The sequence below is a fragment of the Mauremys reevesii genome, linkage group 19, assembly GCF_016161935.1.
Source record: "Mauremys reevesii isolate NIE-2019 linkage group 19, ASM1616193v1, whole genome shotgun sequence".
Lineage (NCBI taxonomy): Eukaryota > Metazoa > Chordata > Testudines > Geoemydidae > Mauremys > Mauremys reevesii.
In genome coordinates, this window is record NC_052641.1 from 14,925,985 (window position 1) to 14,941,684 (window position 15,700).

The 15,700-nt window shown below is 44.8% G+C and overlaps 2 protein-coding genes across 11 annotated transcripts in view; one reads left to right on the forward strand and one right to left on the reverse strand.

Moving 5' to 3' along the window:
• Positions 1–11,887, reverse strand: part of FNBP1 (formin binding protein 1) — a 161,498-nt gene extending 149,611 nt beyond the window's left edge. For 5 of the 10 annotated variants that reach the window (XM_039507067.1, XM_039507066.1, XM_039507065.1 and 2 more), the window contains exon 1: positions 1,448–1,583. In XM_039507067.1, coding sequence (XP_039363001.1) covers positions 1,448–1,471 — 24 coding nt within the window. In that variant the 5' untranslated portion in view covers positions 1,472–1,583. Of the gene's footprint in view, positions 1–1,447; positions 1,588–11,494; positions 11,617–11,715 lie in introns of those variants that run through there. The other 5 variants (XM_039507061.1, XM_039507059.1, XM_039507068.1 and 2 more) reach the window with 4 other exon arrangements.
• The window catches only part of GPR107 (G protein-coupled receptor 107), a 37,247-nt gene continuing 23,286 nt past the window's right edge, over positions 1,740–15,700 (forward strand). The window contains 2 exon segments of the mRNA XM_039507015.1: positions 1,740–2,020; positions 15,420–15,555. Of these exon segments, the coding sequence (XP_039362949.1) occupies positions 1,740–2,020; positions 15,420–15,555 (417 nt within the window).

Consider the following 15,700-nt stretch of genomic DNA (forward strand, 5'->3'; position numbering starts at 1 on the left):
AAGCCTGAAACCCTGCAGCGCCTTGCAACCCACACAATCCTCTACCACTAATTTCTGACTTCCTCAACCAAATCTCAATTTCCTTTTTCCTTCTCACCCCAAAACACGGTTCTGCCCAAAGAGTTTTAATACCCTATCATTAAGTCATTACATGTGTGCACAATCCAAAACCCGCTATTACGTATTGCTCCATGCTCCACCATCATGCTGCCAAACATGGCTGCATCATGTCCTTCTGGTGTTTAATGTGTATGTATTTTCTTTTTCACCTCTTAGGATTCCTTCCCTTGTCCTACATTTGCATGAGGGCACCAATAAAACACACACACACACACACACACATTATTAAAATCTATCTTTCACAGTTTTTAATAGTCCCACATTTTATCTTAATCTTTCAACATAAATCAAAATATGTTTTTCCCTCTCACTTTCCAGGATCACTTTAAAAACAATCAGGTAAACTATACAATCAAAATGCTCTCTGTTTGTATTTTTTTGAATTTTTTTAGTATTTTCCCACACCAGAAATCTTTTCTAATAAAAAATACTGTCCCTCCACCAAGTATTGAACAAAAACAATAACAGCAAAAAGAAAAATTTATCTGCTTTTTTTCCCTGCAGCTCCCTCTTCTGAAATTGGACCCCTTGTATATAAATTCATTCTGAACCATTCCACCAAGCCCTTACAAAAGAAAAAAAAAATCCCAGCCTCTGTTTTGAAAGTCAATTTCTCTCAGCTTTAGAATTCCATTTCTTTTTTCTTTGTTTTTGTTTGACTGGTTTTTTTAAACACTCATCACTTTCTTCAACAACAGGAAGACAAATAAATTCTGGCAAATCTGTTATTTCCCTGTATCTTTCTCACAATTTTTTAGAAACTGAAGACTTTTATAAAAATCTACCAAACCGGTTTTTTTTTAATTGTAGCATGTGCGTTAAAATAACCGTACAAATTATACCTATCGTTACACTACACTTGGGTTTCAGTGTTTCTTTCACTGTTGTACTGAGCCCAACTTTGCAAATAGGCTGCAGACATTTACTAAGAAGCCACGGGCTGCTTCATAAAAAGGTGCAAGTTTATCAAAATATTATTCCGTCTTCTTTCACGGCAGCTGCACGGAAACTGCTCAAGTGGCTGTACGCGTCAGTGCAGAGCCACTGTGTAGATCCTCGGCTCACAAACCGTTATGACAATAAATTATAACGGGGGGCTGGGCGGCAGCGCTGCGTTTTGGATACTTTTCTTGCAATATGTTGGAACTTTGTAAACATTTTCTCTGCAGGGTTAGCCTCTGCAGAGGGGTCACACCCACCCTCCTCTATATGGAAAGGAATAATAACCCTCCCCCTGCTGCTCAGCCAGGCAGAAATCCCACCCCCGGCGCGCGCACACACACACACACACACACAGCAACACAATGCCTCTGCCCTCCACACTTACCCACAGCTCTGTCCCCCAGCTCATGGTTCCAACAGCTCCGAAGAGGAGGGTGAGGGGGGGCTGCACTGGAGAGTGGGGGGATAATCAGCCAGTGGGGGTCTTGCCCCTTCTTTTCCCCCCTCCCCACAAAAAAAAATCAACCACCCCTTCCCCCCCCACAAAAAATCCTTTGGCTACACAAAATACCCCCACCAACTCCTGGGTCTGGGTCTCTCTCGCCCCCCCTCCTCTGTGGTGGTCACTGCAGCTGCTGCTGCTGCTGCTGCTGCCTCATTTCTCCCTCCACAGCAAAATGGCCAGGGGAGCCAGCAACAGCAGCACCACACCACACGGGGAGGCGGGGGGAGGCATTGACAGCTCCAAGGCACTGCGCATGCGCCCTGCTCCGAGGAGCAGCGTCAGGGAGCTGGGAGAAGCCGGGGAGCGAGCATGGGGGACCGCGCAAGCGCAGGCCCGCGAGGCGGCTGTTGAGAGGAAAGGGCTCGCGCCACCGGCTGGAGCGGCCTCGCTTTGCACGTTCCAGCTGTCGCTGCCTCCTGGGAAAGGTGGGCCAAGTGGCCACGTGCTGCACGGGTGCAATCCCATTGATTTGGGCCTAAGGGCCGGAATTATTGCGTCCCGTCCCATCACAGGTTTGTAGTGCTGCAACTGAAAGCATAGAGGTAGCTGTGTTAGTCTGCTTTAACCGAAAGCATAGTTTGCATACTCCACTCCCTCTAAAAGCACGTCCACTTTGCACAGATTTTTGCACGAACGTCACTGAAGGCAGAGTTTGAAACACACTCTCTGCCTCTCCCCAGCTGCGCGGGCAAAACGCCACTAAATTGTAAGGCAAGGAGAGCAGGTTTTGAAGAGCTGTCTGTGCACCCCTCGATACTGTGCCTGGGCAATCATCTTTTATTTCGTGTGTAATTGAAGGCAGGATTTCTTCTCACTCACTAAGTACAGCTTCAGGTGGGATGTGGGTAGTTTAATCTACTGGCCTGGGACAATTTTCCAAACCAGTCACTATTCACTAAGATTGTGCATATATTATGGTAAACTTTAGGGCTCTCCTTCCTCTGACCCCTAATCTCTAGCCTTACCCCTCTTCCTCCCAAATCTTTCTCACAATTAATTCTCCAGATCTAATCTCCCCCTTGTCTCCTATTTCTACAGGCTTCTGTTCCCTTGGTCTCTTTCCCCATTTCTTACCACTCCAGGAGTACCATTTTTACAGTATTTTTTAACAACGGGGCTCTAAATTATTGTGATTGTGTTGCAGCTATGGGGGGAGAGTGTGGGGAAGATCAAATGGCTGCAGGAAAAAAATGGTAATTGAAGCATGTCCGTTTTGTGTTATCTAGCTAACTACCACAAGTTCAGCTAGAAATTAACCCAGTGATTTCTAACAAAATCAATTGTCAACCATTTATCTCTTCTAAACTTGACACATGAGTAGGTGAGCTTTAATCAAACTATCCCTCTTCGACTGAAATATTGACAAAATAATTGTCATTATATCAGCTTTGTGAACCTTCCAGAAAACCATGCCTATTCACTCAACCCCTAGAAACAAATGATTTGTTTTGGAGTAATTTTGCTTAGCAACAGTGCACATCTTAACCGGACTCAACTGTGTCACTTAATCTGATTTTACAATTCCGTTTTCTAACCACAGGAAACTTGCAAGAGTTTTAGATCACTATGTTTTTAAGTGTTATTGGGCCCATTCCAGAAAAGTTTACAAATACAAAAATCCACGGAACTCACATGAATAACGGCTACTTGAATAAACAAGGGGTTGTAAAATTGGGATTACCATAATTACATACATTTAAGAAGATATCTATCGTTGTACAGATGGACAACTTCTAGCCAATTTATAGCAAGACAATTCCCCCAAAATAAGGGGACATACACTCTGTGTCAAACTGAAATCACCAACCCCCACATTTGTGAAAGGACCAGAAGCAGAGAATTACTAAGAGATTCCAACACCTACACAAAAAATGTGCACAAAGTTTCAATTATTTCACTGCATGAATATTTATCCTATCTAGTTCAATAAATTGATTTAAACATAACAGGACTTGTAAGATACTACAGCAGTCACCATTATCTCTGAAAGGAAGGGGTCTATGGTTTTGTTCATGCTTTATTTTAGCAGTGGATTGTAACAAGTTAGATTCACCAATCACCTGAACAGAGTTCAGTTTGTGTTCACACAGTTTGTGTTCACTCTGATATCAAAGCCACATTTATGTCTGTTCACTTACCATGCACTGCTGCCTAACCACAGCCCCAATCTTGCAGTGAGTGCTGCTTGGACAGATCTTTGCACCGGGGCAGGCCCTATTGACATTAGGGGTCTGGCCAGAGCTCACTGCAGGATCAGGGCCTGTATTTGTATCAGTGCATTTTGGAAAGTAAGAGAAAGAGTGGATCTAGGACATGCACCCACAGGGCACTCTAGGATGTCCTGTCGCACGAACAGCTGGAAGGGGGACAAGCCAAACCTGTTACACAGGCATGGTTAGGGAATCCTGTCCATACTGAAAGGGGAAAAAAATGCTCTGAACCAGTTAAGCAAAGACAATCACATTCCAGTACTCTGGCTGGCAACAGTTATAAACTTTGAATTTTAACTATGGTGGATGCAGATATACCACACATTTAGAGCCAACCATGCCAGTTAACTGTAAAAACTTATGTAAAAGTTGTGGTGTGGAAAGCGGCTTGCTCTGTCCTACAAAGTGAACTAAATTATAAGGTAAAATCCCAGATATTTGTGGAAAGGAGCTCCAACAGAATAGAGTATTTTAATGTAGGGGCTGTCTGCATTAGCTTTTTCCCCCTAAAAATTTCCATGGGTTCAGCTTAGGGTTGCCAACTTTCTGACTGCAGAAATCCCGAACACCCTTGCCCCACCCCTTCTCCAAGGCCCCATCCCCACTCATTCCATCACCTCTCCCTCCATAGGTCGCTCTCCCCCACCTCACACCCTTGCTCATTTTCACTGGGCTGGGGTAGGGAGTGAGGGCTCTCTCTGGGGGTGCAGGCCCTGGGGTGGGGCAGAGATGAGTTTGGGGTGCAAGAGGGGGCTCTGGGCTGGGACTGAGGGGTTCTGAGTGTGGAAAGGGGCTCCGGGCTTGGGCAGGAGATTGGGGTGTGGGAGGGGGTATGGGCTCTGGGGTGGGGCCAGAAATTATGGGTTCAGGGTGCAGGCGGGAGCTCTGGGTGGGGCAGGGGCATGAGGGATCTGGGGTGGGACTGGAGATGAGGGGTTTGGAGTGCAGGGGGGGATCAGGGCTGGAGCAGGGGGTTGGAGCATGGGTGGGAGTGTAGGGGCAGGCTCCCAGAGGGAGTTTGGGTGCAGGAGGGGGCTCAGAGTTGGTGCAGGCGGTTGGGGTGCAGGACAAGATTCAGGGTATGGGCTCAGGTAGCTCTTGGGAAGCGGTGACATGTTCCTCTGACTCCTAGGCGCAGGGGCAGCCAGGCGACTCTGTGCGCTGCCTCCATCCATAGGCACCACCCCTGCAGCTCCCATTGGCCACACCCGCACCTAGGAGCCAGAGGGACATGCCAGCTGCTTCCAGAGGCCATGCAGCACTGGCTGCTGTGGCCATCCGCACTTTTAGCAGCCGAGTCACCAGGGTCCTTTTCGACTGGGCGTTCGCCTGGCAACCCTAGTTCAGCTGCACCAGTAGTAGCAATAGCGGTGTCTACATGGGGGGGCTTAGGTCATCTTAATTACATCACACAGGACGTGAACTTTTTCACACCCCTGAGCGACAGAGTTAAGCCGACCTAACTTTGAAGTGTAGACCAGCCCATAGAAAAAAAGTGGAACATGCCATTTGCAGGCTAACACAGAGTTAATTCTGCTTGTACGTAATATACCTTTCCCCTACCTTTTGTTGGTCTTGTCCATTTAGATTGTTTCTTCCGGCCAGGGATTGTCAATAGCTTTGTGTTTGTATATCACCCAACACAATAGGGCTCCCTTCTTAGTTGGTGACTAGGCACTACCTTAATAAACATAATTAACAACAACAATAGCAGAAATTCTGGAAACATCTAAAACCAAGGTGTAAAAGCCTGAAGTGCTAACAAGCTGGTAAAACCTCAAAAGAGCGGTTTAGCTGGAACTTAGAAAACACTTAAGTTGTTTTAACCACATTGAGTCAGACACAGCTCACACAGAAGTTAATGGGAGTTTTACCTTTAACTTCAAATGAACCAGGCCTACTGTGAATGTGTCACAATAAGATATGGGCCCAGTCTTGTAAATTCTCCATGTTCAGGACTCCCATTGACTTCAGAGTTCCACATGCAGAGCATTCACAGGACCACACCCTTAGGCCTTCTCTACACTGCAACATTACAGCGCTGCAACTTTCTCGCTCAGGGGTGTGAAAAAACACACCCTGAGCGCCGCAAGTTTCAGCGCTGTAACATGGCAGTGTAGACAGTGCACCAGCGCTGGGAGCCGGGCTCCCAGCGCTGGTAGCTACTCCCCTCATGGGTGTGGATTTTTAACAGCTCTCCCAGCACTGGTGCTGCGACTACACAAGAGAGAGCTGTCCCAGCGCTGGTGCTGCGACTACACAAGCCACGTTAAAGTGCTGCCGCGGCAGCACTTTAACGTTGCTAGTGAAGACATACCCTTAGTAAAGGCAAGCGCTGATCCCTTAGGCCAGGTCTACACTACAGACTTAGGTCGGTAGTGGAAAATCCACATCCCCGAGCAAGTAGTTATACTGACCCCTGCCACTCCCACGTAGACAGTGCTATGTTGATAGGAGAGCTTCTCCCATCGACATAGTCACCGCCTTTCTGGGAAGTGGATTAATTACGCAGATGGGAAACGCTCTCCCGTTGGCATAGGTGTGTCTTTACGTAAGCGCTACAGCAGCACAGCTGCATAAATACCATGTTTTTAGTATAGACCTGCCCCTAGTAGCAGATCAGAACCTATTTTGGGAGGCCCTGAAACAGTCTCTTATGAACTCTCACCTCTGTGAGAAACTTCCTGGATCGATTACCCTGTCAGATGATTGGCATTTACACCAGTCAGGGTCAGGGAAGATAAAATAAAGCCCTGAACTAAAGTTCTGTCCAGGACCCTTTTATTGGGACTGGCTTGATTAACAAAAAAAACAAGAAAATCAGAATTCTCTTTCATAGCTACCAGTGGCCTTTCCAGCTTTCAGCAAGCTACACAGGGAGAGGACATACCTTACCCCCAGGTCACCACTACTGCAGCTGTTTCCTCTGTACTTTTATAGCAACTCCCAGATCACCCATATAATAGGCATGGAACCTGGGTTCTCCTTTTAACCTCTTACACACTGGGGGCTTAAGGAGCACCTTCCTATCTTGACACATGTCCCTACTTTACCTTGCAATGGGAAGCTCTTGAGACCATACCAGTCTGCCAGTTCTCCCAACTGCTTCCCAGTAACAAGGGACTTAACCTTACCGCCCCCATCTCAGCAGCTGAAACTCTCCTGACTGGGTGTAAAGGTATCTATGAAAAGAGAATGGAACATGAAAGAAAAAAACACCATAGCTCAGTAAAAACAAGTACTGATGAGAGGAGCTGTATCCACTGGGGACAGCCTATTTAGAGCAAGATAATGCACCTTGTCCAGAAGCTACAGTAAGATTTATCACAGTAAATATGCTGGTGTGAGACTATGTTGTGGCACACTCAACATACACAAGCCAGTTCTGCTTAGTGGTAAGATGAAACCTTAATTGTAGATATGGTTTTAAAAGTTATTTAAGGGTCTGGCTGCTCAAGAGACTGAATGAGACACAGACTTTCACTTCTGGGTCATAGGTCCACATTGGCCCAGGTCAGCAGGGACTGAAAGTGAAATAGCTGTTTGGTGGACTATGAAATAAACAGGCAGTCCCCATCTAGTTTCTAATGCACAATAACAACAAACCCATCACCACCATTAGCAGGCTTTTTTGGAGTCTTGGAGGAACAAATGACTGAGCCTACTGCAAAGACCATGAAGAATGAACAGCTTCCAGTCATCCAGTGATGTAGCATCTCTACACCAGGACGGTGGTTTATCAGTGAGGTGAAGTATGGAAACTTCCATTGCAGCTACCATTGTAAGCAATGTTTCATGCAAGACTAAAACAACGAGGAGTCCTTGTGGCACCTTAGAGACTAATAACCCACTTCATCAGATGCATGGAGTAAAAAAAAGGTAGGCAGCTGATGAAGTGGGTTATAGCCCATAAAAGCTTATGTCACAAGGACTCCTCGTTGTTTTTGCTGATAGAGACTAACACAGCTACCCCTCTGAAACTTATCATGTAAGACTGTCATTCTGGCACCTTCCACAAGAAATAAATTCAAAAAAGAAAAATCTGTTTCAAGAAAAGATGTTTGGGCCATGAATACTTTCAAGAGACCATCTGAACTTTCATAGTTATTTACTCTGGGCAATGGATTTTCAAACTTGGTTTGATGCTGAAAGGACATCTAGTGGCCGGTTAAAGTAATTCAATGAGTGAAATAACCCTACAAGATGACTCAGGGTTTTTGTTTGTTTGAAAATAGTTTGATGCCAGTCCAGGTTCCATCTGTTTACAATAGCATTTCCATGTTTACATTATCATCTAGCAATTAATTTGGGAAAAGAGGAAGTAAAAGCATAACAAGGAACATAAAGTAACATCCGATTAATCAGAAATGACTGTGCATATGACCATCTGGCACAATCATGGTATTGCATAGACTGAGATCATATGAAGCTTCTTGTATTTTTTTCTTTGTACATATTCATCCTTCCCCACCCACTACTCCTCTCTCTAGAGATTGTTCCTCAGGGTCAATATGGAGAAACTTGCACAGTTGCTACCTTATACAGGTGTGTGAATAACAGACTTCAACTTTCCAGAGCTGGCACTACAACACCTAACTTTATTCTTTAAAGGGTCACTCTAAATTTTAAAATAATTGTTGTAAACTATTTTTACCAATATTACTAGCAATGCTTTACATTACTAAAAGTGAAAAAAGTAAACATTCAGTTTGATTCTCGCTATTGATATTCTTTGCTTTTTGTATTATTTTCCATTTGGACAATGAACATCAGTGAAGTTAGTTCCATTTTGATTATAAAAAATCCAACAATTTAATAAAGGAGCAGAAAAACCCTTATATATTATTTTAAAGGAATTAAAAAAAATAATTTCTGAAGGAGCAATTTTTAAATTCCTTTAAAAACAACACAAGGTGGTTTTCCTGCTCCCTTATTTGTGCCTATAGCAGTCTTTTCAGGATTATCCCTAGATACTTTTATACCCAATTACTAATTCAAAAAAATGCAAAACGCCCTCTCGTTCGCCCCCCAGGCCCGCCAAGCGCCCTGCCCCGCCCCTCATTCGCCCCCAGGCCCCCCAAGCGCCCTGCCCCGCCCCTCGTTCGCCCCCAAGCGCACTACCTCGCCCCTCGATCTCCCCAGCCTCCCCAAGCGCCCTGCCCCGCCCCTCGTTCGCCCCAGGCCCCCAAGCGCACAGCCCGGCCCCCTCGTTCGCCCCCCAGGTCCCCCAACCGCACTGCTCCGCCCCCCTCGTTCGCCCCCCAAGCGCACTACCCCGCCCCCTCGATCTCCCCAAGCGCCCTGCCCGCCCCTCGTTCGCCCCAGGCCCCCAAGCGCCCTGCCCCGCCCCCTCGTTCGCCCCCAGACCCCCAAGCGCCCTGCCCCGCCCCCTCGTTCGACCCCAGACCCCCAAGCGCCCTGCCCCGCCCCTCGTTCGCCCCCAGGCCCCCAAGCGCCCTGCCCCGCCCCTCGTTCGCCCCCAGACCCCAAGCGCACTGCCCCGCCCCCTCGTTCGCCCCCAGACTCCCCCAAGCGCCCCGCCCCCCTCGTTCGCCCCCAAGCGCCCTGCCCCGCCCCGCCCCCTCGTTCTCTCCTCCCCAGCCGCAGGCTCGCTCCATGACCCCAGCACGGCCGCCGCCGATCACATGACCTCGCCTGTTGACCCCGGGGCCGGAAGTGACGCTGGGACGAAGATGGCCGCGCGCGGTGCCGGCTCTCCGGCGGGGAAGGCGCCGGCCTTGGTGGCGCGGCTGTGACTGTGACTGTGGCCGGGAGCGGGAGCGAGCCGGGTGCATCGGCTCAGCCTGCAGGTGAGACCTGGGCGAACTCGGCGGGCCCCTGCGGTAGCCGAGGGCTGCTCAGCCCCGGCGCTCTCCCCCCCGCCCCCCCGCGGGCGCTGGAGTCCTGCGGGGGCCCCGCCCCTTGTCCCCCGTTCCTCTGTGTCCGGCCCCTTCTTCTGGGCTCTTCCCGTGTTTCCCCGTTGGGCCCCCGCTGGCCTGGCTGCCCTGCCCCCCCGCCCCCCACCGGCTCTTTAGCTTCCCTCCGAAGCTGCCCTGGACCGCTCTAACGCAGCGCATATCAAAGTGTGGCTGGGCCCCGTTTCAGTGGGGTCGCCAGGGCTGGCTTAGACTTGCTGGGGTGTGGGGCCGAAGCCCGAGCCCCACTGCCCGAAGCTGAAGCCCAAGGGTGGCGGGGTTCTGGTTACAGTCCCCCTGTCTGGGGCTGAAGCGCTTGGGCTCCCCCCCCCCCCCGGGGCAGCGGCACTTGGCGGGCTCAGGCTTCTGCACCCCGCCCTCCTGGGGTCGTCAGTTATTGGGAGTCGACCACATCTACTGAACTGACCTTGTCAACACTGGTTCTCCACTTTTAAGGTAACTCCCTTCTCTTCACATGCCAGTATATTTATGCCTGAATCAGTAATTTTCACTCCATGTATCTGAAGAAGGTGGGGGGGGGTTACCCACGAAAGCGTGTGCCCACAGAAATCTGTTAGTCTTTAAGGTACTACCCAACTCCTTGTTGTTTTGGGGATACTGACTAACACGGCTACCCCTTGGATACTTGGGGTTGTGTAGTAATTTTTGTTATCAGAAGGGGGTCCGGGTGCAATGAAGTTTGAGAACCCCTGCTCTAAAGCCTCTAGCATGTTTTTGGATGCTATATTGATAAGTTTTATTATACCACAAGTCGCTTACAAACAAAGACTATGGAAAGCCTATAGAACTTTTAGTAAGTTTAGCTGTGAGTTTAGCTGAATTCTTTTTTATGATTGAGCAACTTCTATTGCTACTTTTTTGCTGTTGGATCCTTGACCTAACTTTGTAGTGTAGAACAGGCCTAAATGATGTAGTATGCAAATACCTGAATGTTGTGGTATCCAAAATGGAACTATTGAAGGGCCATCTATCAGTAACCATAACAAATCTCTTACATGAGGGCTTGAAAAACTCACTGGCCCTTGACAAGTAGGAAGCGTTCCTTAGTGATAAATTATGGCTTAGTTTCCTTTTTTGGCAGGGCTTGAACTTGAATTTTTTAAAACTTCTTACAGATGTTTGGCATTTTAAGCTATTGCATTATTGTCTTCCTGAGATTGTTGCTTGGGCTCATGTTCACAGGCTTCTCAAGCAGTGGTAGAGTTAAACTGACAAACACTGGTTAGTTGCACCACCCACTTGAAAGCAGTAAATCCAGAAGACTAGTGTCTTCAGAAAGCTGTGAGCAGCAACCAAGCACTACACCAGTTTCTCCTGGATACTACTCTGCTCTCTTCCTCACTTCCCAGACTTTCAAACTGACCCCTGGCCAGTAGTTATCCTAGTAGCTGTTGGCTGTGCCCCCTCACCTCACCCCAAGCACAGCATCTCAAAATGCTGGGTAATATGGCATTATGTCCTTAGTAGTGCAGTGAAAATAAAGTATTTGCTTCTATAACACAAAATAGCTTATATCAAACCTTGTGTTATTACACAGGAATCATGTGATCTTTATAACAGGGAAAACTAAGGGTGAGAGTTTACAACCCAAAAGATAGGAAATGCTTGGTTAAATGCACACTAATTACCCTTAAAGTATTTGCAGCAGTAAGAATGTTCTTATATTTAAAGGGGGCCGGGAGGGGACTCACTCCAAAGCCAATCCTCATTCTATCAATTACACTATTATTTTAAGGCAGCAGACTTTGTGGGAGGCTGATGTTAAGAGTTATAGTTCTTACCTAGGCACTGACTCGCTGTCTCTGGGTGAGTCACTTATCCTCTGTGCCTGTTTCTTGAACAGTAAAATGGAATACTGATATAACCTCACAGGAGTGTTGTGAGAACTGACAATGGCTTCCCACTGAAGGAAAAGAAAGGTGCTTAAAAATCAAGCTTATGATACAGTATTTATATAGGGATTTGACACAATGCATGCTGGAAGTGCAGCATCTCCACTTACCACCTTTTATGTAGTGGCTTCCAACTTTTAAGCAAACACCTAGCTCATACATTAACTGTATCATGAGAAATCCCTTGTAAAATGTTTCTGCTGTTGGCTTTTCACTTGTAACTAACTACACCAGGTCTGTTTGCCGAATTAAAGGCCACAGCTTGAGAGTGAATATTTGACATTACACTTCCTGAAACAAACTGCTGACAACAGAGTTGGTTAAAGAACCCACATCATTGTGATGTCACAATAGTTAACACACTGGCGCAAAGAGTGTTCCTTCTGTTAGAATTTTTTGTTTGCTTTTAGAGAGACCTTATTTTGTTCCTCATCCTTCAGTATGAGGGCCATTTTTATAATTTTATTTATGAAGTATCTTTTCTTTTTGAAGATACAAAGAAATGCTTTACCATTGAAAGGCTAGTCCATACAAGTAAGATTCACTTGGGGAAACTCTCTCCTTGGGAGTGCATGCTGTCTGTGACTTAATATTTTGTGCAGAATGTTTCAGAGAAGGTTAGAAACATGAGGGAAAAAAAGTCTGCACTTAAAAAAACACCACCACACACATGGAAAGTATTTTCAAAGCTGTTAGAGAAATAACTTTCAGCATTTTCTGTAATTAAAAAGATGGTGATGTCTTCATGGAGCTCCCCTCAGGCCTTATCTGAACTTCAAATCTTCCTGTACTATGAAACAGTTTTCATTATTAGCTTTTAAACTACTTCAGTTAGATTAGTGGTATTGCCCTATGTGGACAAAGCATCACTTTTTTATTTTATTTTTTTAACATGACAGAAAAATTCACTAGTTTTTTAGGTGTCTGGCACAACATTGGGACCTTAGATAACTCTTGTTCAAATTGTTTCATGGCATGGGAAAAACCTATTGTAAAGGTCCCAGCTACATACTTGTCAGTGGGTGGTCAACTTTGATGCAAAGTAACACTAAAATAATTGGTCTCCCCTCTGAAATCACTGGAAGCTTTCCCACTAACAAAATTGTACAGAAATTCGATATGGTTGTATTAAGAGTTTCTTAAATAGTTGTTAAGTGAACAAATATATCTTACCTTACAGCAACTCTTCAATTCACTAACTCCCAAGGGAGAAAATATTCTGTTCTATTTTACATCATGTTGTCTGGTTAGTAGTTTCCTGTTTAATTAGTTTTAAGATGTTAAAATTTTAATTTATTATTATATTGGGGTCTTTCTTTAAACAATCTCAGATTTCCATTACTCATGTGGAATAACCTTCCAAAATCCATTATACAGCTTTTCTGCAAGTACTGGTACATGTATGAGTTACAGTTATGGGTGTTTGGTGATACCTCAGTTGTCCATATCCCTCATCACAGGTCGACATAACTTCTTATTTTGTCTGGAATTAAACAGGATGCAATGTACAAGTTGCCTTCTTAGTGGTCCTGAGCCCCCATTTTTATTGCAGATATAAGGACCAAATTCTGCTCTTGTTTATACTTGTGCAACCCCACTTGAAATGACAGCAAAATTTGTTTGTCTTAAGAATCTTACTGGTGGGAGGCAAGATAAGTATTAACAATTTATAATCTTTAAACTGCTGATTTGGTATGTTCATGGGTGCTCTCCAACCATATCATTTTTCTTATTAGAAACTAATGACAAAATGTGCCTTTTCTTCAAAAGATGAAAATCTGTCAAATGGATCTATAAACTGTGCAAGTATTTAAAGCTGGGTAAAAGTAAGAGCAAACATATTTCGGCTGTAATGTATTAAACTTTTTTGACCATCTTTTGGTGAGGGAGTATGCATGATAATGAAACATTGCTGATTAAATATGGTTTAAGTTGAATATCTTTTCCAAACATCATTCTTGGGCTGCAAGCAAAAGCTGACTGTATATTATCTAAACAGCATAGGTTTCATATTTTATATTAATAATCATTATATGGAGAGTAGTAGCAAATGAACCAGATGATTGTTTCAAGTGCAGAAGTATGACCCAGAAGCCAAAGAGAAAACACTAACATAATCTGTTAAACAAAGAATGAACTGTGAAAATGTGCCATTAATATTTTTCCTTCAGAGCACTGGTTATTCACATCTGGTTATTCACAAAGTTAACCTAATAATGAGGTTACCTCTTTTTAGAACTAGTGTGGATATATGTATGTGATAATTATGCATAAGGAAGTATTTTAAATTGGGATCTCAAACAAGTTTAATAGAAATCAGAGATGGGGTGAGAGATGAGAACCTATTAGTGTGCTTTGAGGATCCCCTGCTCAGTTCTCCAATGCCTTGTCCAGGCTAGCTTTAGTTTGCCTGAGCAATGAGGGTTTCAGGAGTATTCTACTATCTAATACACCTTTGCTATTAAACTGATCAAATTCAGCCTACATTTTTTCTTTGCTCAGTTTCATCCTATTATTCCTGGGAATGGAGGCGAATATCTCCATCTTTAATCCTTAAAGTCTTCATATGCCTGTCAATTTCTTAATTAAAAATTGGACAAACAATACATGCTTCAAATTTTCCTCTTAAATTAGTCTTCGTTCTTGTTTCTCTGCTCTGACTGCCCTCCAGTTGTCGATTTTCAAGGAGGGAGATGTCCCAGTCTATGCAGAATTCTAGGTGTACCAATGCAAAATAGTAGGGTTAAGACTTCCTACTCCATGCTATGGCATCCCTGTGTATAACACTTGAATGTTAATTGCCTTTCATCTGAAAATCATGATGTGCTTTAAAAGCCTTACCTAATTAAGCCGCCTTACCCTCGTTAGATCAGCAAGGGGAAAAAAGGATCACTTCCTCCACTGCTGAAACACAGTTACTCTAGTAATTTAAGTCAGGAGGTTGAGAATACCACAGCTAAAATTCCAAGGGGATTTTGTGTACACAGAATGTAATTACTTGAGGTGGAACTATGCTATTAGTGGAATTAATACAAATGTTCTTGAAGTGCAGTGGAAACCTCCATGACCACAGATATCAAGTATCTCATTTTGTCTCACCTAAAAGATGGTATTCTCAGATGAGTATCCAATAGCTAGAAGATGAGGCCTTCATTGAGTTCTTGACAGGAAAATGGCCACCTATTGAACTACCTACTCCACTCCTCCAGCACCTTAGGTTTTTGTTGGATCATCTAAGCATTGACCCAGCTTGACCTTGCTTAACATGTGAGATTTGACAGGATCACAGTATAATGTGGTATTTATAACATACCTAAATGAGAGCTGGGCTTGGGCCAGGGAAATGTATTTGAATCAGCTAATTCCTCTCTTGTTTGCCACGACAGCTGCTTTCTAGAAAAAGCAACCAGTATTGAAACAGTAACTGACTGTCTTGATCCCCCAACAACTTTATTTTTTGTGTTGCGATATTACACTAGGCAGTGGAGCCAAGACAAGAGCCTTCATTTGCATCTTTATCATGAATACACCAGGGAAATACTGAAGAGAAATTCTTTAATATATTTGAAAAATATTGTGACATTCAGATGATTTGAGAAGTTATATTTGACGAGCTCTCATGAAGTAGTTGGTTCTATTCTGAAGGATGCCCCAAACTGACTTACATTTGGCTCCTTTAGTTTACCCAGAGTCTGTTTTCAATAACTTCACTTAAGTGACATGTCACTGTCTTCCCCACCACCATCACACACACAACAAATCTTTAATTGGCAAACACCTGCCTGTTTAACTGTTATAACAATTGTCTGTTCAGTCTCTTCCAGGATGATGTGAGGCAGAAAGTTCACCTCAGCACCTTTGGCGTCTTCAAGAATGGGTTCATGATGGTCAATGTCAGCAACCTTTCACTGAAGGGACCATGGAGCCTTGATGGCAAGAGCAACTCGGCAGTAAGTGAATTTGTATACACCTTGAGATCTTCCATTAACATTCATGGAACATAGCAAGTATTGAGAGAAAGGAAGCTCCTGCACTTCTTATCCCATTATAAAATAATCTCTCACTGTATACAGCAGTACAGGAGTAGAGAAAGAC